At 57.7% G+C, this 25655-nt stretch overlaps 1 protein-coding gene across 5 annotated transcripts; it reads right to left on the bottom strand.

Moving 5' to 3' along the window:
- Window positions 1–555: 555 nt before the first annotated feature.
- RAPGEF3 (Rap guanine nucleotide exchange factor 3) lies at window positions 556–22385 on the bottom strand. Of its 5 annotated transcripts, none has more exons than XM_059185552.1 (28): window positions 22059–22385; window positions 21268–21615; window positions 15540–15593; window positions 15348–15454; window positions 15072–15193; window positions 14750–14918; window positions 14115–14199; window positions 13720–13780; window positions 13535–13611; window positions 13211–13357; window positions 12574–12686; window positions 12209–12297; window positions 11831–11909; window positions 11472–11622; window positions 11304–11386; window positions 10441–10480; window positions 7883–7964; window positions 7434–7580; window positions 5176–5291; window positions 4602–4727; window positions 4327–4508; window positions 3976–4066; window positions 3835–3885; window positions 2850–2937; window positions 2441–2505; window positions 1993–2047; window positions 1790–1861; window positions 556–978 (listed from the first exon to the last, which is right to left on the bottom strand). In XM_059185552.1, exons 2-28 carry the CDS (start codon window positions 21358–21360, stop codon window positions 860–862), a joined length of 2664 nt encoding a protein of 887 aa, XP_059041535.1. In that variant the 5' UTR covers window positions 21361–21615; window positions 22059–22385; the 3' UTR covers window positions 556–859. The 5 variants fall into 5 exon arrangements, with proteins under 5 accessions (XP_059041535.1, XP_059041533.1, XP_059041536.1 ...); XM_059185550.1 differs by having other exon boundaries at window positions 21268–21480; XM_059185553.1 differs by having other exon boundaries at window positions 21268–21416.
- Window positions 22386–25655: the final 3270 nt, after the last annotated feature.

The raw sequence follows: 25655 nt of genomic DNA, 5'->3' as shown, positions 1-25655 counted from the left end.
GTCTGTAATGGAGCTCTCAGGCCACAGTGGAGAACCGAGGGTCACCCCTGCAGGCCACTGACGGGGGCTCCAGGCCCCAGCAGCTGCTGCGGCCAGGGGCCAGCCGTCATCGGTCTTGGCGCTCCGCCTGGTTCCCAGAGACCCCTACAGCAGTGGGAACGCTTGTCAGCCTCCCTGGGTTCACTCCAGAGACAACACCTCCTCCCCAGCTCTTGGGGTTGGGAGGGTTTCGGCCTTCACTGACACACCCCACAGGGCTGGCCTGGGAACACAGCATCCCCGGTCATTTCTGTTAACGGTCATTTCTGTTAACGGTAAGGCTCCTCAGGGGCCACCCCTCCCTTACAAACAGGCCCTGCCACACCCGACTGTTTATCTCCTGTTCCTGAGCTCTGGGAAGACCAGCAGGAGCCCTCCTCCCTCACCCCTCCCCGGGCCACACCGGCCCTGCCCCCGCCTGCACACCCGCCACACAGATGGGACCTGCTCCCTCTGTCCACCATGAAAACAAAGCGCCTGGAGATGGCCTGAGGACAAAGCCACAGACGCACAGAATCTGGGAAAAACGTGGTGTGGAGAGCTTTCTATTGAACCGAGTTCCAGCGCCTGCTCCGCTCTCCTGCCCACTCCAGAGCCTCTCTGCCCCCCATTCCTTAGCCTTGGGCCCCGGCTCATTCCACTCCGAGGTCCTCCTTGGCCGTCTGTCATCACAGGGGACAGCCGCCTCCATGCCGCCCACTCCAGGGCCGTGAGTCCACTCGGGAGAGCCCTGCCCAGCTGCCGCCGGCCTGTGGGCCTCCTGGCCCCGGGCGGGCCCTGGCTTTCCTGACGGGAAGTGCCTGCTCCAGCCCCAGCTGCCTCACGGCTCCAGCTCCCGGGAGAGGCGGGACAGTTCCCGCTGGTTGTCGATGACCTTCAGCTGCTGGACATAAGCCCAGGGGCTGGCCGGACTGCGGGTGCTCAGGGACTGCTCGGAGCCTGCCGGAGAGGTGGGAGGGAGAGTGGTCAGGGGAGGACAGCCGCAGCTTTGTAGGGCCCATGCCTGCCCACCCCACCCCCACCCACCACCCCCCGCAAAAGGGAGCAGATGAGCCTTGCCGCCCTCCGCCCCCCACCCTGCCAGTTCCCACAGCCCAGCTAGTGGCCAGTCTGCCCTCCAGTCTGGAGCAGAGATCGTGTGGGGAAGGGCTCAGACTCCGAAACACAGGTCCCCATGATTTCGTACTGCATAACGCCCCTTTCACTGAATTCAAAAGCAATGGCAACTGAAGAATTCTGTGGTCATCATAAATATATGAAGCATTTTAAAAGCTCTAGGTATATGTGTGTCTGTCCATATAAATTTAGCTGTGTCACTGTATTATGGCGGCCCCTGAGGACAGAGGAGTACGCAGGGAGAGGGAGCTATCGTCAGTGTGCTCACGCTTGGCATGGGTCCAGCAGTGTTCGTTGTATGATCCCAATAGATACATACGTAAAATAAAGGGCCAACAATGACAGCTCTGGATAAACCGTGGACTCTGATTAATCCCACTTCACACGACTGAAGGCCAATTAAAAAAAATCAGGTCTGGGGTAAGCGGACCCCTGGTCTGGGGCCCAGCTCTATCACTCTACCCCAGCCTTCTACAGGTGACTTCAGGGCTCAAGCCTGTTTGCGTGTTGTTAAGTTGGGAGAAGGTTCCAGCTTCCTCAGAGCGGTGGGGTGAAGAGTTCACAGCATCCTACACGCCAGCCGAGAAACGCCAGCCGAGGCTGCCCTGGCAGCACCCAGCCTTGCCCCACTTACACGTGGACATCCTCGCCACCTGGCTGTCCTCATGGAGGTGGGATACGCGGCTTCTGAGTGGCGACAGTGGCACTGGGCGGGGCGAGAAGCAGGAGTCAGGGAGACAGGGCCCAACCAGAGCCTGGAGGGGCAGAGGTGGGGGTGGGGGTGGGGGGTAGGAATGTGGATTCCAGAGGGGTGGGGGCAGGGGACCAGCCCCTCACCATTGCTGTGGCTTCGGCAGTGTTGCAACATCCGCACGGCTCTGGCCATCATTCTCTGTAGGCAAAGGACACAAGACCAGGCCTGAGGGGCAGGACCCTGGCATGGCCTGTGGGGCAGCTGCAAACCAAGACCCCTTTGAGTGGGGGTGTTCCTAGGGACTAGATGGGGCTGTATCTGCTCTGCCCTGACCCTAACCCTAACTGTCAGGTGACCAGGCAGTGGGAGAAAGAACAGAGATCAGGGAGGGCTTCGGGCTCTGTTTGCTGGGTGAGGTCATTAAGGCTGTCTTCCCCAGCACGCAAGGGAGTGAATAGGTTAAAAGACACTATCTTTGTATTATTAATAACGGCTTTAGGTCAGCTCTCACCCCCCCCCCACTCCCTTCCAAGGACACAGTCATATCTCAAACCCACTCTAGGGGCAGATGCCCACTCTCCTTGAACTTACCATCTTTTCAAAGTTGATGAGATTCTCTACCAGTGTGTGGTTTCCTTCATGGATGAAGGTCATGTCTGCAGAGAGATGGGTTTTGCTTCAAGATCCCCAAAGTCTTCCCCCCTCCTACAGCCCAGGAAAGGTGACAGGCCAATCATGGGAGCCTTGGGCCTGTCCCAACCCCACACTGCCCTCTTCCTCTGACCCCTCGGAGCAATTTCCTTGTCTCTCTCAGGCCTCGTATCAGAGGCCATCTGATGTCACCAGCACTTGTCTCAACACTGCTTCTAGCCTGAGAACTCCTGATTCATCTGTGTCCCCCGAGGCGAGCACCCCAAGGGTCAGGTGGACATACAGACAGATGCAGACAGACGCGGGAACGGATGGGTGGAGGTGAGAAGGTAAGCACTGGTCCAATTACCTTTGAGAAGAAGAGGCATGAAGGGGATGATGGGAGGGGAGAGCTTGGTGAGGGCCAAGCGATAGACTCGGTGGTTCCACGAAGGGTCCTGAGAGGGGAGAAGCCTCATTGAGGGAGGGACCTGACCCCCACGCACCATGACACAAGCAAACACCACCAGCTCAGAGCTCAGCTTCCTCTGGGCCCCAGGTCTCCCCGAGGCGGGCTCCGCAGCAGGCAGGAGGGAACCTGAAGCACCGCCGGTCATCTGTGTGTGAGGCTTCAGGGTCTTGGCCCCCCAAACATGCTTCCGGGGCCCAGGGGTTTCATGGAAAACCCTCTCTCTCTCTCTCTCTCTGTCCCTCCTCTTGTTTTGTCTCTGTCTATCCCTCTCTAGTGGGTAAATTCCTCTGAATCTCTTGAGACCGCAAGGTACATTTTTTTCTCGAGAGCTCATAGCCAGGCTGATAAAAACCCTTTGTGCAAGCTCTCTTGAACACTCCCAAGACCTCTTAACCGTCAACAATTCCTGGCAGGGGGGTGGGAAGGGCAGCCAGCTCCTCAGCTCTTCCCTTGTCTCTGGCCTCCTCTAGCATCTCCTGAGGAGCCACTGACAGACTCTGGCCCATCATGGGTCTGGTGCGAGGACCTGCTTCCTGGGCCTGGGGCAGGTCAGCAGGAGACCCGTGTTCCCCGGATGTTCCCCTGGCGCTTCGGAGCCCGAGGCCAGACACCAAATGTGTCCTGTCCTGGTCCTCACATAGGACCTCACGCAGCCACAGTCAAGGTTCTCCCACCCCTGCCACACGGGATACAATATGCTCTGTGCCCCCCTCATTCTGCTAACACTTCATGCCGCAGCTAGCTCCCCAAACACACAGCCCAGAAGGAACCCGACTCTGGCCCAGGGCTGGGAACTCTGGAAGTGGCCAGGGAAAGGTAGAGGGACTGCTGGGAAGCCCAGAATCAGGGTTTCTGGAAAGAGGAGCCAAGGCCCAGCACTCACCAGCAACCTCTCGAGGGCCGAGTACAGCTTCCGGACTTTGTGCGGCAGCCGCTGTAGAGGAGAGGCAGATGGAGCTCTCACTGCTCCTAGCCCCAACCCACACTCCAAGGCTGGGCACGGGGTCCTCCAGATCACACCTACCTCCCAGGTGTGGGCCAGGCGGCTGATGGCCGAGTTGCTGAGGCCAAACATGACGGCAAAGAAGGAATTGAGATTCTTTTGCTCCTTGAGGCTATGGGTAGAAGATCCGGAGAATCTCAGGGGAAACAGCCACGCCCACAGAGTTCCTACCCAGACAACAGCAGGCCTAGGGCCCAGGATCAGGCCCAGCCGGCCTCTGCCTCTGTGGGGCCTGGGGCCAAACGGGGTGGGGAGGCAAAGACTCTAGGAGACCCAGGGAAGCAAGGGGATGGCAGATTAGGCAACTGGGGACAGAGACGCCTCAGGACTCAGCCACACACACACACCCCCTTCCAGCCCACAGACACTCACTGGGCGGCCAGCTTGATGAACTTCCTGAGCAGCTGGGCCCGCAGGCCCGGCACAGGGCAGAGACACAGCTCCGTGGCCACCCAATACTGGAGCTCATTGAAGCGGCGCATGAAACGCTCCAGGTTGGCCGTGGTGACGTCCCGCAGGTGCTGGGGGCCCAGCACGTAGTGGATCAGCTCTACCTGGGGAGGAGAGAGCAGGAGAGATGAGCCCACACAAGGTGGGGTGCCCCTGCCAGCCGGCTACACGCCTCCCCTCAGCTCTGCTCCATGCACCTGGTGGATACTGTTGAAGAGGCTCCAGTCGTGGTCTGTCAGCTGGCCCGCCAGGTCCTTGGCACTCACCAGGTCCAGCCCTTCCGCAGAGCCCATAGTAGGCCCCAGCTGCTCGGGGTGTGGGGTCTGTGGGTGCAAGAGAGCTCAGGAGGGGAATCCAGGGGACAGATGCGGGGTAGGAGGAGAGAGTTTGAGGCAGAGACTCTGTGCCTATGGTCAAAGGGATGTCGGGGAGGTGATGGGTGCTACCAGGAGTAGGCCTCTGAAGGATAAAGCTTCCCAAGGAGTCGTCTATCCTCCTGCCAGCTCCCCAATGCTGAGACCCCCCTCCTTGTAGGGCTCCTATCTCCTGGGGAATCTCCAGTGGGAGGAGGTCTTCTTTTTCCTTGAGAGCTCTCAACCAGCAGTCTCCCTTCCCCAGCTTCTGGAACCTTCCATCAGCTGAGGCCCACTCCTTCCATTTCATCCTTAAGACCCAGCAGCAGTCAGAGCCAGGGCCTCATCTCCCCTCTTTGTGACCCTCCCCTGCCACTCCCAAAACCCAGCTCCTCCCTGGCCCCCTGCCTGTTCCTACCAGCTCGTGCACTTCCTGTGGGTTGACAACAAAGAGCCGCTCATTGAGCCCCAGGGATGTGGCCACACCACGGGCCTCTGGCTGCAGGCCAATGGCATCTGCAAAGAAAGCAGAGGCTGGGCTGGGGGTTGGGGAAGTCGTGGACAAAAAGGGAGGCCAGGGAGCCACCAAAGGCAGGGTCGGGGCCCCAGTCGGGAGGCTGGGAGGACCCTTCTCCCAGTGGCCGGGCTAGAGTCCTGGGCAGGTGCTCTTGCCCACAACATCCACACTGCCCAGGTTGTGGACAGGTCAGCACACCAAGGAAGACAAGAAAGGATTGTCAGTGACACAGGCAATATTCAGGCAACACTGAAGTCTCCGAGAGTTTCCTCTGTTGTCACATGGAGACAGCAAGACCAACCCTGACAACTCACAGGTCCAACAAGTTAATTTATGTAAGCAGTGGCAATAACTAGATGAGGCAGGTAGTGGCCTTTGAAAAGTGGAAAGTGCCTCACACGGGCCTTACTTAGTGTTGATTTTCGTCAGCAACTACTAAACGAGCCCGTGTTCTTAGTCATGTGGGAATCCCCACTCTCTAGGCCGGTAGCCCCCAAAGTAAGACCATCATGTGTCCAAAAAATATCAATTCTTCTCCTTATATTTATTTTTCTCATCTGTTTTGCAATTTTACTTTGTGGGTAGCTTCAGAATTATATAGTGTTAGTATGGGAGTATATGTATAGGACTTCTGAACAAATACACAGATAACAGTGGGTTTGTAGTAAAAATAGCATTTACTGACATGGGAGGGGATCTAAACGATCTGAAGGAAGGTCAGTGCTCTGAACAGTCCCTGTCACATAGTAGGGTCTCTGGTTCCGGGGCAGCTGCAACTCTCTGAGTCGCCACCAGGGGGAGGTGCTTCCCAGAGCAGAACACAGGTGCTCGGGACTTGATCCCGAAGCCCCACTTCCTGAAGGGGGAGAAGGGTTTGCTTTTCTGGCCTCTGCTCCTTGCCATTATTCCCTGGATGCCCCTAATTCTTGTCTACTCTAGGCTCCAACTGTCAGGCCCGGGCTGTGTCCTTCACAGAGACTGAAGAGAGGTTTCTGATGGCCCAAGGTCCCTGAAGGGATGTCTAAGTAATTTTCATGCTTCCATGTTCCAAGCACTAACTTTGTGCCAGCCCCGGGCTGTGTTTTCTTAATGTGACCTCGTTTAATGGCCACAGCCGTCCCGTGTGATGGGTACAGTTTTAGAGCTCATGGGACAGGTGAGGAATCAGAGGCTCAGAGAGGTTAAGCATTCTGTTCAGATCAGGATCACACAGTTCGTCGGTAGTGGGTCCTGGGGTCCCAACCCAGGCCCAGGGGTTTTGTGGATGCTCTTAACCACCAAGCTTCTCTGTCTCACCTGCCACGCTGCCTCCAGCTCCTAACACATTGCTGCCCGTAGCTGCCTCTCAAGTATGTGCGCCAACTGACAAAATGAATGAAGACTATCTAAATTCAAAAGCCAGGGGCGCCTGGGTGGCTCAGTGGGTTAAGCCGCTGCCTTCGGCTCAGGTCATGATCTCAGGGTCCTGGGATCGAGTCCCGCATCGGGCTCTCTGCTCAGCAAGGAGCCTGCTTCCTTCTCTCTCTCTCTGCCTGCCTCTCAATGTACTTGTAATTTCTCTCTGTCAAATAAATAAATAAAATCTTTAAAAAATAAATAAATAAATAAATAAATTCAAAAGCCAGACACTCTCATTGACTCGGGGAAATTGCCTCATCCCCTTGAGCTTCAGTTTCCTTGAAAGAAAATAGGATGAAAGTACCTATCTCATAAAGTGGTTATTAAAATTCCATGAATATATGAGGACGATAATAATAAAATTAATGTACGAAGTGCTGGGCCAGCCACCGTTCTAAACCCTAAAATAGATAGGCTCATTCAGTCCTCACAGTTCCTCTGTGAAGTCGGCACTCCTATCAGCCCCATTTTACAGATGCTGAAAAGAGCACAGAAAGATCAAGAAGAACCCTGCCCAAGGACACACAGACAGGGAGCTAAAGGGCTGGACTCAACTGCAGACAGCCGGCCACAAGCTCATGCTCTCAAGCATGACACACAAAGCACTTTGGAGACACAATAAACCGCCCTTAAATGCTAACCATCACTAACAATGATGAAGGCGATCAAAATGATGATCTTAATTCAAGGGCGGGAATCTGGGCATGCACGGACGGAGGGGCCCCTCCCTCAGGGCCATCCCACCCAGAGACACAACTCACCACCTGCAGAGTTGACCTTCACCAGCACCTGCCCCTTGGTCCAGCCATCCTCCTGGACCAATGCTGCCATCACCTCTCTCACGGAGGCCGTCACAGGCAGCTTCAGGGTCAGCACAGAGTGGTCCGGTCGGCAAATGTCATAGGGGACTGGAAAGGAAGACCGGGCTGAGGTGGAGGAAGAGGCTTCTTGGTCCCCCCAGCCAGAAGTGAGCGTGCAGCAGATGCAGCAGTGGGAGGGTCCCAAAGAGGCAGGATGGGTGGTGAGGGGAAGCCTGGGTGGATATGCTGCTGGGGCGGGGGGGGGGGGGGTTTGTCCTGACTTGGGGGGGGCACACCCTGTCTAGCAGCCTGGAACAGAGATCCTGAGGAGTACAGTGTACCCTCCTCAGCCAGGCATACTAAGGTCAAGGATGACGGCAGCAGGGTGCAGGCTGGCAGGGACCACCAACCTTTGTCCCCAGCTCGAATGGCACAGTTCCTGCTGGGGAGGGGCTGGTCCTGGCCGGGGAGCCAAACGGGCATGTTCCTGGTCTGAGAGGGAGAGAAAGTAAGCCCTGGGGCACAGGGGGCACAGGGGAGAACAGGTAGAGCAGAGGCTTCTGTCCCCGGGAGCGTGAGACCTGCACAGGGCACACACCACCGGCAGGCTCTGCTTGCTGCGTGGACCTGAGCTGGGTAAGCATGAGGCACCAAGACTCCCCGAGGAGAGACAAGTCAGTGCTCCTGTGCCTGCGTGTCACTCCTTTTGCCAAATGGGCCCTGAGTGGTCCTAATATGAGCACAACTCAGCCCCTGGCCCTGGTTTTCTCTTCCTCTTGCTCCTCTGGCTACTGTTTGCTAGCTGGCTGTTTGCTGCGTGCCAGGCTAAGGACAGGATTATTCTAAGTATCTAAATAGTCACAATAGCCCTTTAACAAAAATATTCATATTATTCCCATTTTATATGTGATAGAAATGAGGCTCAGAGAGATTAGTAACGGGCCCAAGGCCACACAGCTGCTTAGTAGCAGGCCAGAATCCTAACCTGCTCCTCCCCACACGCTACCGCCCCATCAGGCCCCACAGCCCTTCTTCATGCGGCCCCAGCACAGGGCAAGGAGTGGGGGCCTCCACCACACAGTGCCTTCACCCACCCGACTGTTCCTCTCACTCCTGTACCGACTCTTCCCCTCCCAGCTCTGAATGGGGCCAATCCTCCAAGCTCAGACCCTGACCCACGGGTCTTCTCTGTATTTCATGTCTCAGAGCTCTCCCCAGAGTTCCACACAGTCTCACACCACCTGCATGGGGAGGTCGCAGCCTCTAGCATCACCCTCTCTTCCAAGCACCTCCTGGATCCTTCCATATCTGTGCTCCATCCCCCCAGACGCTCTCATCCTGCCTCCCAACCTTTCTCCAGCCCCTGACGACCCCCCCAGTCTGGTTTCCCTAAAGCTTATCATCTTGTTCTGGGGGTTCCTCTGAGCCCCTCCTCCCAGCCCAGGCCAACCCTCAGATCCACCTGCTCAGTTGCCTCCCTCTTCAGTGGCCGGACTATTCTCCTCCATCAGCCCTTGGGTGCCTCCTACCCCTCCCCCCACAGCCCCCAACACCCCCCACCCATCTACCTGACCAGAGCCAGATCAAGCTTCCTAATGTAGCTTCAAGGCCATCACTGTCTGCTGGATAAATCAGCAGCTCTTTAGCTGACCTACTCAAAACACACACTTGACCTTGTCAACCCATGGTTCCCACACCTCCAAGGCATGACACTGTTCAGAGGACAAGGACCAAACCCCTCAGCATGGCCTCCTCTGGTGGCTCCCTCTCACACTCCCTCCTGCAGGGTCCCGAACAGGTGGATTTCCCTCCCGATTGAACCGGACTGTGGGCCCCTTCTGCCTTGACCCTCCTGCCCTGTAGCTCTCAGCTCCTGTGGTCACACTCCCTGATTCTGACCCCGAGTCAGCCTGCCTCTTCTCCATCTTCAGAGACTCCTGCCTTTGCCGTTAGGCATCACGACACTGTCCAGCCGCTCCGTCCCTCGCCTGTCTGTGATGTGAGCCCCACATGGCCGGGGGTGTCTCGCCCCCACTTCTGCAGCAACAGCACCTAGCAGAGGGCCTGTGAGGGCAATTCCACACTAGTTCCTGAGCATCCGCCATGAGCCAGAGTGCCTGGGAGCCCTGGGGAAGCAGAGGTCTGGGCCCCTCACTCTCAAAGCCAGCACTCCAGCTTGGACAGGCACTAACAGATGATAAAGAAGTACCCCACATGGTGCTAAGGCTTTGAGGGGAATCACAGAAGACACCTTGGCAGGGGAGAGGGTGCGGTGCTCTAGATAAGGAGATGGGGGAGCCTCTCTGAGAACCCAACACTTTCGCTGAGATCATAAAGATAAGGATCTAGGTGGGCCAAGAGCCAGAGATAGAAATTTCCAGGCCCTGAGGTAGAAACAAACTTTGCCTATAGAAGAGAAGGAGCCTGTGAGAGTCTGGGGGCACGGGGCACACAGGCCACTGGGCACAGAGAGCCTGGTGTTTATTTTCCCAGGGCAACACTCCCTATAACCAGCCCCACCCTACCTTTCCAGCCCTTTCTCCTACTATTCCCCAAGAAATCTCGGCTCCAGCCACACGTCCTCATCCTCCTTTGCTCCCTGTGGTCCCCTGCCGGGGATGGCACTGGCCACCTCTGACTCCCAAGAACCCTCACGCTTCAGAGGCTGCCTTCAGGCACCATCCCGCCATCCCCAGAACTGCTAACTGGTTCTATGAACGCGGACTACCTCCCAAATGCAACAGAAACCCCTTGGGGTGAGGTAGGGGTGGAGGGGTGACCCTAGACCTCTGTGTCTCCCCAGGCCTAGTGGGGAGTTCCTGTTCTGTGAACACCTATCCCAGCCCCAGGGGTGTGCCTGTGCGTGGGGATCCTTTGCAGGCTGAGCCCCTGGGGTGGGGCTGAAGGAGGGGCAGAGGGAAGAAGCTGGGGCCAGACAGAGGTGAGAGGAGCTGGTCCATGCAGACACCTTCATCTGAGGAGATGCATTCCCACAGCCATTTTCCAACCTGCGGAGCAAGTGAGAAGGGCATTGAGATGAGGCGAGGGACGGAGCAACCGCAACGGGCCCCTGTGGGCGAGACAGGAGGGTAGGGGCAAGGAGTGGGGGAAGGGGGCCCGGCCCTGGATTCCCTCTGCCCTCAGCAGAGGCTCAGAGCTTTGCAGACTTGCTAAGTTCCAGCCAGAGGGGGCAAAGCCAGGGCTCAAAACTCAGCCCCCCCCTGCTGGGATTTTCGCAGGCCAGCATCAGAAGGAAAGACAGTTCCAGGAAGCGCCATGCCCCAGGGGTCAGTCTGGGACCAGGACCTCACCTGGTCCTACGGGAATGTCTGGGAAGGCCAAGAGAAGCTTTAGGAAATGCATCGGATGGGGCCGGCAGGACCGGGCACTGAGGATGCTCTGGGGTAAGTACGTGCAGAATGGAGGAAGTGGGAATGGCAGGTGCGCTCAGGAGAAGGGGCGAGGGAGAAGGCGCAGGCAGGGCATAAGGGTGAACAGCCAGCGACTGGTAAGAAGGGCTGACTGTAATAAGGAGTCAAACGAGCAGTCCCAGCCGGCTCTCCCAGGGCTCACGGCACCTGCAGGTGCTGCTGAGCTAAGGCATGGGAACACGCCATCCTCAGTAGATGGGCGCTGTCCCGGTGTTAGGGACGAGAGCCTGAAGCCCTGAGAGGGGGACCATGCCTAGAACAGCAGAGCCACAGGCAGTGCAGCCTGGATGGCAAGCAGCGTGTTTGTGTCAGTGTCCAGCATCAGCGTGGGGTTCTCCATCCCCCATGCACCACCCGCCACACATGTGGAAAGTTAACTTAGAGCCTGAGCATCCATCACCTGTGGTGTCGCCGCCTCTCAGGCCACTGCTCCCGCAGCAGGAGGCAAAGCCGCGTGTCTCTGCTCACCAGGTCTGAGAGTTTCTGGGAAGAGCCAAGATGCATTGGCTCAGAGGTAGTCTCACCTCCCCCTGGCTGCCCAGTCTGGCCCTGCCTCACCCCCAGGTACCTGGAGAAAGCTGGTGGCCACCGGGTCCGCGTGGAGCATGGGGCCATAGAGGGCCATCCACTGGCTGACCAGTCGCAGGATCTGCTGCCTCTTGTTACAGATGTAGGTGCTGTTCTCCTGCTCGCTGCCCCCTGAGGGCTCCGCGTGGAAGGTGGGTGCCAGTCAAGGGAACCACAACGGCCGGCCAGGCCACCCACCACAGCTCAGGCAAAGGACCGGCAAGGACGCCCAGGGCCTGCGGACAAGCCGGCCTCGGCACCAGCCTGGTCCTTCGGAGAGCTCAGCTCAGCCCTGCGGGGAGAGACCCCTTCTCCCTGTTCTGCACAACCTCCTTATTCCCCCTGGAGCTGGAAGGATATTGGTGAAGAAGGGCAGCACAGAGCTGGGCACTGGGCATGAAGACGCTGTAGGTCAGGAGGAAGTCACTGAGGAAGGTCTCTGTAGGGCAGGAACAGGGGAACAGGAGGAACCTCAGAGATCAAGTCTGCCGAGCACAGATATAGACAGAACGAGGGTTCCCTTCTTCTAGTCCCACAGCGGGCAGTGTCCCAGGGCCCAGCCCCTGTGACGGCACTCCCCACCCAAGCCAAGAGCACAGGAACAAGGACTTCCTGCCAACCGGCCAAATGGGCCAACTCAGCACCCACTAACATCACACTCAGGGTGCCTGGCCCTCTCCCAGACTACGCTGACCATCTGATGAGTCACACAGTAGATGGGGCATCTCTTGCTCCTACCTGTTGGGTCATGAGTGCTGGAATCAGGTCGCATGGCCTCCAACAGTAGTTCTAGGATCTTCTCTGGGGTGCCAGACATCACAGTATACCTAGCAGAAACAGCCAATCCATAGCACTTCCCACATCTGGACAGACATCAAGAATCATATCGCCCTTCCCTATCCACCAGCTCGGCCCCACCTTGGGGTTTAAGGGAAAGCTGGCTCTGGGGGTGCATCTGATCCCCAGATGCCCCGCCCCTTCCACCCCGGGGAGGCCAGCGAGCAGGGGTAAGACATGGGGGAAGGGAGTAAAGCCTGGAAAATGGAAGGAGAGAAGGTGGGCAAGAGAGAAGGTGTGCAGAAGGAGTGTGGCAGGTGTGTTACCGGTTCCTGCCTGGGGTTGGAGGGCGAGAAGGACCAGCTCCCTGAGAGGCTCTCTCCAGGACCAACACCACTTTGCCATGTTCTTCTAGCCTCATGGTCTTCGCCTCCACATCCTGGAGAACAAGCCACACCCAGTGCTCAGTACACACGGCAGGTCCTTTCCCCTGTTCCAGGACATCTCCCTCCACCTCCCTGGGCCCCACAAGGTCATTCAGCCCTTCTCCCACCCCATTCAATGCCCATGGCCTTGGATCTTCCCTACCCCCAGTCCTGCCCATCATGCAGCCTGAGCCACCTCTTCCACACTTCCCTCCCCCACCTCCTTCTGTGGCTCCCACTCTCCATTACGCTGCCTCCCCTCATGCCCTAGTCTCCCACCCCTCTGTGCCCTGCCACCCCTCTGTAGCCACCCACCACCACGGTCTCCCACACTGAGCTGGGGTTCTCCGGTTTCACTGAGCCTCCTCAGCGTGCTATGGACCTCTCCCATGCACCAGCCATCACCTCTAAGCTTCTCCAGCTCCTACCTCTCCATGCTCCTTATAGGCCTTCTCTGGTCCCTGCCCCTTACCCCCTACCACTTCTCCAGAGGAGGTCCTTGCCATGTCCCCTGCCCTGACACCCCCAGTAACGGCACCTTGATGATACGGTTGAAGTCCTGCTTGTCCACGCGGAGAAAATGACAGTTGTCTTCTCTCAGGATGATGGTGGCTGCCCGGGGTGCATCATTGACCAGTGCCAGCTGTCCAAAGTCGTCTCCCTCGTGCAGTGTGGTCACCAGCCCCTGCAGCCAGCACCACCCCCCCAACCCTTGTCAGAGCAGATCCATGGTGGGAGAACCCCTGGGCAGGAGGAGACCTGGGAGATTGGCAATCTTGGGTCCATTCAAGGTCTTACCTCGAGGGCTAGGGCCAGGGAAGTGGATACCACCAAGGAGGCTGGAGAGAGAGGGAGAACTCACCTTGCCATGGGTCACCACATTGACCGATCCTTTCCAGATAATGTACCACGAGGTGCCCTTGTCTCCCTGGCTGAACACTGAGAGAAGAACCCATTAGACACACCTGGAGTCACCCTCCTCTTCTCTATGGCCTCTGCCACGTCCAGACCCCTGGTGCCCAGTGTCCTGCACCCCTTCTGACTTACACACAGTCCCGGCTTTGCTGTGTGGTTCAAAGAGAAGAACTGCTGCTAATTCCCGCTTTACCTGTGAGGCAGGGAGAGGAGGGTCAGTGGGGCGAGTCCGGGGTAAGAAGGGCCAGGTTAGCGGGAAGGTTAGGTTCAAGGACACAAGCACCTGGGGGCAGAGATGGGGCTAGCTCAGGTGCCCAGGATTCAGCAGGAGACAACGCAAGGGAAGGAAACAAGCCAGGAGGGGCAGAGGGATTTTTGGACAAGGATGTTGGGAGCCAGAAATTTGATGGACATTTCCAAGCCAGTGGACGAAGGGGAGGGAAGCACCTGCTGGCCCAGCTGTAGGGGCCACAGGGGTTTGCAGGGAGAGGAGGTCCTGGGGGAAGGGTGGAGGCAGGCAGACTGACCGAGTTTGAGAGGTGGGCCACAGCCTTGATGTGCAGGAGCTCCTCAAAGATGAGGTCCAGCTCCTCGTCTGTGCGCTGACCCGGGCTGCAGGCACAGGATGGTAGAGAAGCAAACAATGGACTGCGGGCCTCAGGGTATGGGAGCCGCTCAGCCCACCACGCTCGGGCCCGGGGCCAGCTGGCCGCAGCGGTGGTGGTGACCGGACCAGGCTGGCCACTACTGCATGTGCACCACGTGCTGTACAAGGGGCAAGTGCTTCGCACGTGTCAATCCCACCTGCCCTCAGGACGACCCTGTGATGTGGGTGCAGCGCTCCTCCTTTGACAGAAGAGGAAGCCAGCATGGAGCCGTCCAAGGCTACCCAGAAAGTCGCCGGCAGAAATGGAACCTGAACCAGGACCTGCCTGCCCACCCCCGCCCAGCCACCACCGCCCCTGAGCGCACCTGCTCCTTATAGACCCCATGCCTCCCACCCCAGCTACAAAGGAAGAAACAGGTTCAGAGGTGGAGAAGGGGGGGCTCCAGGTCACACAGTAAGAGGAAAGGGAGCCTCTCAGAGATGAAATGGAGAGACTAGAGAGTCTTAGAGTCATGCGAGGCCAGGGGGGTGCAGGCGTCAGGGCACCCGACTCACGGCTTGCGGAGTGCCACAGTGAGCAGGGCGTCAGGCCCCCGCTGGGACAGCAGGGCCACGGCCTCCACCAGCTCCTCCTCCAGCTCCCGGACACCTGCGGTCTCTGGCTCCGGCCCGGGGAAACGGTAGAATTGGGTATCTCGGTCCTGGAAGGTCCAGTCGTGTTTCACTGCAGGGCAGAGGCCCAGGTGTGAGGGAGGCAACAAACTGAGGCCGTGTGGGTACAAGGCCCGTACAGTAAGGCCCGCTGAGGCTCTGCCCCCAGATGCCTGCCCCCCAGGACTGCCCGGCCCGGGGGCCCCCACCCTGGGTTCAGGCTCACCATGGTAAAGGGCACCTTCATCCAGCAGCACCTGGCAGATTCCCACAGCTTGGCTCCGGGATTGGACCCCAAGGCCCAGGGCCAAAATGCCATCCACCAGCTCCCGGCCGGAGCAGCATTGCCTATGAGAGGTAAGAGGACAGGAAGAGGAAGAATGAAAAGGCAGGAGGGAACTAGGCTGGCAACAGGGTGAGCCCCAGAGGCCTGAAACAGAGCAACAGGGAGAGACACGAGGGGGGGTGGTGCGGCAAGGAGGCAGCCCAGGCCTCCACTCACCGATAGAGCCGAAGGTGGTACTTCCGGTCTCGGATAAGGGTCGGGCAGGTGGCGAGGAGATGTCGATGCAGCTGCTTCCCAGCCCTGAGCACCCGCTCCGCGGACGCCTAGGACGGGGAGGGCCACAGCTGGCTTAGGCCCTGAAGCCCTGGCTTGCTGTCCCCTCCCGGCTCTACCCCCTGCGGCTGGTACCTGCTCCAGGCTCACGCTGAAATCCAGGGACTCCTCACTGTCCGTGAGTGGCGTCTAAGGGCAGGGGGGAAGGTCTGCACGTCAATGCCAGCTCGTGGACCTCAGCCCTCCCCATTTCTCTCGCACCCCTTGCACCGTCCCTAGCTCCAAACACATGCACCTTAGCTACTCAGCCACCCCCGTCCACCAGGCATCCACCTTTCCCCACCCTACAACCAGACCCTTGTCTTCCTTCTCGACACGAGCACTGCACCCCAAGAGATGTGATCCTTGTTCTGCTTAAGCAGGGCCCAAGTGTGCCCAGGCTCCCAGGTGAACCACACCCGTGTAGGGGACATTGCTGAGAGAGAGTGTGAGGATGGGAGGGAAGAAAGGCCCATGACAGGTCAGGAAGTGAGCATCTTTGCTCCTAGCCTGGGGTCACACAAGCCTAATCCCGGGTCAGGGTTCGTCCCCAGCCTCGAGACCTGGGGACTCCTGGGTCCAAATCCCTGCTCCTCCATGTACTAGCAGTGTGACCCTAAATATATGGCTTAACTCCTCCCTGCCTCAGTTTCCTTGTCTATAAAACCTATGAAACACTCATAATAGCAATACAGAGGCTCTGGGCAGGGTTCTGTGAGTTAGTGTGGGTTGAATGTTTGAAGCCCAGCTTTGCACAGGGCTGTACGTACATGTTGGCTATTATTACTCATCTGTGAAGCAGAGGGCGGGCTGCTTGCTGGGAAGGCCCTGTGCTCTCTGAGATGCAGCTACTAGCCCATAACCCTGCAAGAGGGAGGAAGCCTTGGCGGCGCCTCACCGGCTCTGGAAGATGGGATTTATGTAGAAACACTGGTTAACAAGGCTTCCATGCCCTTGGTATCACCTGAGCCATCATCCAGGAACCCAGGGCCCATAGGTCCCGGGATGTGGGCTACAACAGCCCCTTACAGCCCTTCTTTCTCTGTCAAAGGGAAAACTGGAATTTGTAGACATCTCTGGACAGGATTCCTGACCCTCCATGGGCCCTCCCAAAGGCAGAGTACTTTACAGTTTACAAAGCACGTCTTGCTTCATGATTTCTTCTGATCCTACACAGAAGAGGACCAGACGGAAAGTAGGCGGAGCAGGGATGATCTGTCCTCTCTGACTTAGGAAGTCGGGGTGAAGAGCCGGTGTAACTCTGTCACTCAAGTATCTGACTACTTAGCCAGACAGCCGTGCATAAGCTCCAAAGTGCTTACATTTTTGGTCTCACCCCACCCACCGCACCTGCCTGGCTCCTTCCCCTTCCCCTCTTCCCCCTTCTCACCAGCTCTGTCTCCTGCCTTCCCAGATGCCCTCAGGACCCTGAAAAGGACCTGGCTGGGGAGCTGGGGAGCAAGCAGGCCCAGGGCCAGAACCCCCCGGCCTGGTCTTGGCATCTTCCCACTGTGTGCCATGCAGAGGCCCGAGGTCTGGCATGCACAGGCGCCTGGCCTGGGGCTGGGCGGAAGTCGCTAGGTGTCCCTAGGGTATCCCTGCCCGGGTCATGGGGCCCAGCCTGGTGCCAGACACAGAGCCTTGGAGACTTAGCAACAGGAAATGAGGAGGAGGAGGAGGAGGAGGAGTCGGGGAAGGAGGAAGGGCAGGAATGCTACCAAGCCACCCCCCTGTGTTGGAACAAACAGTGCCGAGTGCTAATGACTTGTTGTTGTTCAAGTCAAAATGCCCAGGTGGCCCTGTCCCTGCCCCAGCTCTCCTCTGTGCCCTCGATCCAGGCTCCAGCCTGTGCTCCCTTCCTGGTATTATTCTGACCCTGGAGGGCACATTAGTAAGGGACGTGCCTGCTCCTGCGGGGCCAGGCAGGGCACACCCCAGATCCCAGATCCCCAGGCCTTGTTGAAGCCATTTCCGGCCCAGCCCCAGGGAATAAGCACCAGGGTCAGGGGAAGGGGGCTCTGGCCCATCAGAGCTGAGGAAGGTTCCTGAAGACCTCCCTCTCAGTCTGCCAAGGACAACAAGAGCCCAGAGAGATGAGGTGATGGACCCAGAGTTTCATAGCTGCTCAGAAATTCAAGAGCTTACTAGAACAGCCCACGCTGAGCCTGGAAGGAGGTGTCTGTCTCCTGCCTCGCAGCTGGGGAGGAGGAGGCTCAGAGGTGACACAACCTGACTTGAGAGTTGGTGAAGAGGGGCTCCGGGATTCACGCTAGCCTGTCTGGTTCCAAAGCACAGGTCCTCAGCCCCTCCACACCACCTCCACACCACCATCTCCCAGGCACCTCCACGGCCTGGGGAACGGATAAATTCGGCCCTCAGGAATGTTCCATGGGCAAGTAAGTTTAGAAAACCTTGTGTTAAACGAAGTTGCCTGGGTTTGTTATCATAGTCCCTCTGGGTCCCTACCCTGTGCCTGTGCTCTGGACGGGGTGGGGTAGCGGCGGTACTATTCAGGAAATACGATTAAGTCTAGGGGCTCCCAATTTAGACGCCCAGGTCGAATCTCGGTTCCCCAGTACCAGCCAGTTGTGTGACCTTGGCTGCTTATTAAACTCTGTGGGCTTCGGGTTCCTCATCTGTAAGTCGAGTTTGTGATAGTAGTACCCATCTTATAAGGGAATTATGAGGGTCAAATGAGTTAATAACATAAAACACTCGAAGTGATGCTTGGCTTGTGGTAACTGCTTAGTAAATGTTAAGTAACTTGATTAAACCATTATTTTACGATGGGTGCCTATTACCCGGACACAATGCAAAACATATTGTGTACCTTGGCCAACCCTGTCCCTGATATGATAACCCTGAGTGTCACCATAGGGGTTCTCAGTTGGAAAGAAGTGGCTGATCTGGGTAGGGGTGAAGGCCCTTGCCCACGGCATACCCTCCTGCCCAGACAGGAGGGACTTCGGGTAGAAGAGGAGCTTCTGGGCACCAGCACAAGCCAGCTCCACCCTCCCTCCCTGTCACTTGGTGTCAGTGCCACACTGGAGAGGCCTGCGCTGAGCCAGAGAGCTCGTGGAGACCTGTCAGACCAGTTCCCTTAGGCCATGGCTAAGGTCTCAGGCCAAGCCTATGTGTGTTGGGACAGGGAGAGGATGCAAGGGGAGGGGTGATGCTTCGGGGGTCAGTGTTATCATCTGTAGCCGAAGAAAGCACGCCATGAACTCGGCCGTCGTAGCCAGACCACCCGGGACAGAAGCCTCACTTTGCCTCTTAGCAGAGACGAAAGTCCGAGCCTCCTGGATTTGTTTTCTCATCTATAAAATGAGATGATGACATTAGTATCTGTCTCGCAGGGCTATTGTCAGATTATTTGATATGATAAGGGAAAGCTCTTATAATAGTGCCTGGGACTCGGACACCTGGGTGGCTCAGTCGGTGAAGCATCTATCTTCGGCTCAGGTCATGATCCCAAAGATCCTGGAATCAAGCCCCACATCGGGCTCCTGCTCAGCAGGGAGATGGCTTCTCCCTCTGCCTCTCCCCCTGGCTTGTGCTTCCTCTCTCTCTCAAACAAATAAATAAGATTTTTTTTTTTAATTTTTTTTTTAAAATAAGATCTTTAAAAAAAAAAAATAGTGCCCGGGATCTAAGTATTAAACAACTATTAGCTACTACCATTGTTTGGACAGGTTGGATGAAAGCATGTTTTCGGAGTTAGAGAACAGAGCCACCTCCCCCAAAACAACCACTCAAAAGGAAGCATCCCAGGCTTCTCTGAGCTTGTGAGACCCACCAGATGTATCCTGACCTTGCCCCTGCCTCTAGATAAATTGATCCTTCTCTGGCTCCCAGACATCGGACAAGATCTCCTCTCCCTCTCCAGGGTTCCAAAGAAGATGTCCTTCCATCCCATTCCAGGGTCACTTTTGCTATGGTTGGTAAGTCTGTTCTCTATCTAACCTCAGGCCGTCCTGCTGTAACTTGCTTTCATTTTCTCTTGTCCTGATTTTGTCACAACACAAAGTGCTCTCTTCAGGCCTCAGGAGGTTGATGGGTTTCCCCCCTGGTTTTCTAAGAGGCTGTCACAGCCTGAATGACTGCCAGCACTGTCCTCCTAGCCTCCACTCCTTTAAAACATCCACCCTTTACCTGCGGTGCGCAGCCCCTGGTTCCCTCAGGTGAGCCCCTCCTAGGCCAAATGCATCATCCATAGGTGAGAGGTGTGGCTTCTTAAACACAGCGGCAGTGGGCTGAGACCACCATCCCCCCCATTGCCCAGAGGCAGTCATCAGGAGAGGGTGTAGCCCTTGCCCCTAGCCCTAAAAATCTAAGTTCCCTTTAATCACTCATTCCCACCTACCCCACACACACCGGGCAGTGAGGGGTGGGGGCTGTGTTTCAGTGACTTTCATCCCATTTCTACTCCAGCAACCCTCACACCACCCTTCTGGTCTCCCCACACACCCCAGTTCTTCAATTCTGGGGGCTGGGAGAGTCAGGAGACAGCCTGTGACCTCTTCCACTTCCCCTGCCCTCCCATTCCCCCTCCCCAGGGATCCTCCAGTGACCTCACTGTCCCCGGCACCTGCCCTTTCCCCCACTCCCCATCTTGCCTCTACTAGCTGGGAAGGGGACAGGAAATGCACAAGTAATTATAGCCTGAGAAGGAAGGAGGGAGGGTTCTAGCCCTCAGGCTCCAAGCCTTAGCTACCGCCAGAGACCTGGAGGGGTGGGGAGGCGGCTTAGCCCAGAAGGGGCCGCTCCCCTCTGGAGCCCCAGCTTGACCCGGACCCAGGCCCAAGAGACAACTGATCAGGAAGACCCAGGGAGGGAGGGAGGGTTGGGGGAGAGCTAGGGACTGGCACCTAGATTATCCTCTCAATTCCGATTTGGGGGAGGAGGTCCCATCACCTTGGCAGAGCTCATTTTGTCTCACTCAGCCTCATATTTTGATAAGGAGGAAAAGAAGTAGAAGGTGGTAGTCATCCTACTCAAAGGGACTTGCTGATAAAAGACATAGGTGACAAGCTCTCCCGATTCTGTCACCTGCTCCTGCTTTCCCCCTACCCCTTCGCCCAGGTTACCCTCCTGGCACCCCACACCCCCCACCAAAGCTGTCCTGTGGCCCACACAATAGACACACGCGAAATCTCAGGGGAAGGAACTCTGGGGACTCTGGGTGGTCGGAGAGAGCTGGAGAGAGCTTCTCTGCTGATCTGAATCCCGACGCCCACCCTGCGCCCCACAGCTCTGCCCACTCCTGCCCTCTCCTTCATTCTCACAGCTCCAGGAGACTCTTTGGCAAAGGCAGACTCCGGCTCCCGTCTCCAAACTTCACCAAAGCCTCCCTTGAGACCCCCAGAGACAGATGCCAGGCAATGTTCACATGACCACTTCACCCCAAGATCCAGCAGAATTGGCGCAGTTCGGCGGCTTGCCATAGGAGAATGTTGCCGCGGTGAGAGAGCCAGAAGAGCAACGAAGCTTACCTAACCCTGCACCTTGACCTGCCCCCATCTCCCACGCGCCTCCTACCACCACCTGAAGAACACACGAGCTGCCTAACTCGGGATGCACAGAAGTGACAGGTCGATGACAAATCCCCTTCCCCCACGCCAGCAGGGGCAGGGGTGAGTACCACTCGCACGCAGACATGCATGGGGCGGCTGTGTACGCCACCCACAAGCACAGCAGCCCAGCTGCTCTCTGCACTGTGCAGCCCAGCAGCGGCCCCTCCACCCCCAGTGGCGTACTCTTTCTCGAAGTCCAGGCCCTCCGGTCCCACCGCCTGGCCCTAGCTCGGCAGCTGATAGGCACTCACCCAGCGGAGCCCCTGGATGCGGCTGGGACGCTGGTGCTCCAGCAGCAGCTGGTAAGAACAGCTTCGGGGCCGGTGCACCCTCTTCAGCACCATGTTGAGCAGGGTCCCCTCCGGCACCACGTCCGGGAGGCCTCCCACCTGTGCCGCTCCTAGAGAGGGGGTGTCGTCCACAGCCAGGCCCACCTGCCAGCGGCTCTCACCTGGCCAGCCCACCTGTGACGCAGGGAGGAAGGCAGAGAGCCATGGGGCTGGGGCTGGGACCGGGGCAGCTGGACCAGGGCGCAATTGCCCCAGGCAGAACCACTTCCTTTGAGTCCTCTGGACTGGTCAGGCGGAGGTGCTGCAACCCTGCCAGGAGCCGGGGGAGGGACAGGAAGACCTTCACTGGGGCCTGCCGGTCTGGCGCGCTTCGGGGTCTCCAGCTGGCGGCCGGAGATCAGGCCTTTCTTCCCTGTCTCCTTTGGACTTCTGCCCCACCCCGCAGCCCATAGCCCTGAAGGGATCTCCGCCACCTCCCAGCATGAGGCTACGGACTCACTGGATCCCCCAGAAACACAGCTCTAGCTCAAACCCTTCTCCCCTTTTCCTTCACCCCTGGCCAGCCCTCTCTCTCCTGCCCAAAGCATGAGGCTACGGACTCACTGGATCCCCCAGAAACACAGCTCTAGCTCAAAACCTTCTCCCCTTTTCCTTCACCCCTGGCCAGCCCTCTCTCTCCTGCCCAAACACCCCACGCACCCTGTCAGCTTCCTCTTCTGTTCCTCCCCACCCTGACCCCCCACCTTACCCACCTTCATGTTCCTGCTCAAGCTCGCACAGCCCTGCGGGCTCTAGCGAAAGGCTGGGGCGGGGGGAGACCCTCAGCGAGACCCCGATTGCTCCTAGAAGGGTGTGGGCTGGAAGCCCCAGGAGAAGTGACCAGGGTAATTCCTAGCTGGACCCGCCGCCAGGGCAACGGGCGGGGTGGAGAAGCTCCTTTTAGGTGCGTAGAGGGCAGGGGGCGTGGGGGGGAGCCCCCCCCCCCCCCTGCAGCAAGGAGTCCCAAACCTCCACCTCCGTCCCAGACAAATGAGCCAGCTGGCACCGGGCACTGAAGCGAGGCTGCAGCTGGCACTGGTCCGGGCGGGAGCTGTCACACCCCCCTGCGCTCCCCGCCCCCTTCCCCTCCCTGGGACCGCCTGGGAGGGCGGAGAGGAGGCGCCGGGCCGGACGGTGGGGGAGGGTGTAGGGAAGGGGGCGGGCATGGGCCGGGGGTGGAGTCGGGACTCGGGGGTAGTAGGGCGGGGGCCAGCTTGAGACCCGAGAAACCCCAGGGGGCAGGAGCGGCCCCGGCTTGTGTGCCAGGGCCGCCGCGGCCGCGGTGTCGGGGTACGGGTCGTGAGTGGCGGCACCGGCCGCCACGTGGCCAGGAGGAGAAATGCAAACAAGGAAACCGGGGTGAAGGGGGAGGGGGATGAGTCATTGCGGCCCCACCCGGGAGGGAAATCCGGGCTGAGGCCGCTTCCCGGCCGGGGGCGTCCTGCCTCCTGTTTCGGTTCAGGGTCTCGAACAGCTCGGGGGAGGGACTGGGCTGCTTTCCCGTGGGGAATCCCGCTGCCGAGCCTCCCCTCCCCAAGACACACACACGCACACACACGCACGGACGCGGGTGGGGAAATTGAGGCCGGAGAAGAAGAGCTGCTCTCCAGGAGGGATGGAGGCCGGAGTTGTGGCGGAGCTGTGGAAAAGAGGGGGTTTTCGAGAACCACGCCCGCAGCCCGCTCCCCGGCTGCCGGGCGGCTGGAGGCTGAGCCTGGGGATTCCAGAGTCCTCTGCAGGCTCTGGACCAAAGGCCCGTCGCCTTCCTGGGCTTCAGTGTCCACCACCGCGCAGATGGCCCAGAGCCGCCCTCTTCGCCCCACTCCAGCTTCGGAGAAGGAGGGGAGACAGTGGCCCCTCACCGCGACACCCGAAGCGCCCAGTAATTGGTCAGGACACGGATGAGGGTTTTGAAGGGAGTCGCACACCCCGCCCCCAGCCTCCTAGGACTCAGGTTTTTGGCCCAGTCGCTGTCCCTTGCATTTTGCTGCTGTGCCGGCCTGAATTGGGGACTAGCCATACCTCCTGTTTGAAGCCCTGAGCCCTCATCTCCCACCCGCGATTATTTTTCGAAGACAGTTTAAAATGGTGATTAAAATCTCAATTTTAATATGTATTTTAAAATCCACCCAGGAACTTATGAAAATGAAAGTTTTATCCTCCCCGCTCCCCCCAATTCAGATTCCGTTCTATTGGCATGAAGTGGAAAATCTGTATTTTGAGCAAATATCCCAAGGTTGTCTGCTGGGTTCACATTTTCAGAAATGATGGTGTTTTTCAGGGGAGAGGGGGAGCCTGAGAATAAATTTTGCTCCACACCGAAACCCAGCCACCAGCACCCCACCCCCCTCCACCAACAGGTTCTGGGAATTTGCGAGAAAGGAGAACAGCTTAGCTGTTGGCAGGAAAGAATAACAGGCCGGGGGCACAGGGGTGCATGCCGAAGTGAGTTGAGGGGAGTGGAAGTTTTAGGTTGCTGGGGCTAGTGACCTGATCTAGAAGGTCTTACAGAGGAGTTCCAAGGGACTGGCAGTGGGGTCGAAAGGGGTCCCCCATTTTGTCTTTATACCTGCCCTTACATGGGCAGATGGAAAAGGAGCTGGAAAGTGGAGCAGGACATCTGCGTAGCTGCAGACCTCTCAGGAAGCCATGAGAGCCTGTAGGTGCCTGGCAGCCTTCCAAGTGCTTCATGTATGTAATCTCTGCCGCTCCCTACCCTGTGAACCCACACTACCCTTATTCCCACTTTATATGCATGGGGAAACTGAGGCTCCGAGGTATTAAGTGACTGGCCAAGGTGACACAGCTAGCAAATGATGAGCTGGGGCTTCAGTCCAGGTTGCCAGGACCCACGTGCCCCCCATGTTATTCTGCATTGTGTATCCATCAGATTCGTTCTCCTAATCTGGACTCTATGCCTAAAAGAGAAAGCTGTGGAAAGAGAAATTGAGCATGCCTGCAGGGGTTGGGAGGTCCAAAGAAAGCCATTCAAATGGATGCAAGTGGAAGTGTCTGAGACCTACTTTCCCCTTAGCTACCTTCTCCTTCAACACTACTCTTTCCTTGCTTTTCTTTTTTCTGTGCTCTTTCTCATTTCCTCTCTCTTGGGAGACCTAGAGGTCTCCATTCTCATTACCTGAAGGCAAAGCCTCCTGCCCTCTCCTGCCCCCACCCCCAGGCAGCTGATGGGCCCCGGGTTTTCCTGGTTTTTCCTTCTCTGGATTCCTGAGTGAGGGCTGCCACACAACAGATGTTTAATCAGGGCTGAGGCCTGCAGGTGGCAGGGGACAAGGGGAGTGTGTCTGAGGAAGATATCCCAAGACAGACAGTGAGACATCTTGGGAAACCATCGTGCCCCGCCCGGGGCACCCTCCACCCTCCCCTGACTGTCATCAGATGCCTGGAGTGTGTTAGGACAGATCAGTGATAACAGTTACCCTACCTCAGGCCCTGCTCTTGATCCATTATATACATGCACATTTTTAATCATTACAACAGTCCTATGAGATAGGTCTTATTGTCATCCCATTTCACAGATGAGGAAGTTGAGACACAAGAAAGTTAGATGGCCTACCCAAGCTCCCCCATAACTAGGAAAATGGAGAGCAGTGGGTTCTACCCAAGCCAGCAGGAGTCCTGTATGCTCTGTCATTCTGCAATCCTGCCTCTCAAATACATCGCCAGTTCCCACAATGGGGAAAGAGCCTTTACCCAGGGTCACTCCCCACATAGCTGGGTGCATGGGCTCCAGAAGGAAGGGGAAGGAGAGGCACATGATGGAAGCTGAAGGGCAGGCCCCTTGTCCCAGTCTCCCCACATAAGGAACTCTCCCCTGGGGTCTGAGCCTCCTCCAGCTCTGCCCTGTTCCCTTCAGGAGGATGGTAGAGGACTGCAGAGGCCCCCAGGAATAATGGAGGAGGGTGCACAGGTCAGGAGAGTTTCTGGCCCCCTGGTTTGGACTTGGCTCTCTCCCACCCACCGAGGTCTCTCTGCTGAGCTGTCTACTCTCCGAGCCCACAGCTTCCTGGATCTTCCTAGGTGCCTCGTGGTAGGCATGTCTGGACTCCTTCCTCCTGCTCTGCATCTCCTCCCACTGCTCCCTGCTCCAGGAGCCCCACCATTGCCTAAGCCACCAACTAGATTCCTCCCTCTCTGCTTCCACATCCAATCAGCCATGCCACAACTCTATTACATTCAGCCCTTATGCCCTGGGGCCTGCCACTAGTGCTCTGGCCCAGGATGACCTCTTCCAGCACTCACTACATGCAGGGTGCTAGGTCACTTTTCATCCCCAGAGCACTCTCTACTTG

The sequence above is a fragment of the Mustela lutreola genome, chromosome 8 (genome assembly GCF_030435805.1).
Source record: "Mustela lutreola isolate mMusLut2 chromosome 8, mMusLut2.pri, whole genome shotgun sequence".
Lineage (NCBI taxonomy): Eukaryota > Metazoa > Chordata > Mammalia > Carnivora > Mustelidae > Mustela > Mustela lutreola.
This window is presented reverse-complemented; position numbering and strand designations above follow the sequence as displayed.

Excerpts from the sequence above, each read along its gene's own strand:
- RAPGEF3 (XM_059185550.1), bottom strand. Across the intron at positions 15,194-15,347 it reads TACCACCTTCGGCTCTATCG|GCAATGCTGCTCCGGCCGGG; the intron begins GTGAGTGGAGGC and ends TACCTCTCATAG. Across the intron at positions 4,728-5,175 it reads CACAGGAAGTGCACGAGCTG|ACCCCACACCCCGAGCAGCT; the intron begins GTAGGAACAGGC and ends TTGCACCCACAG.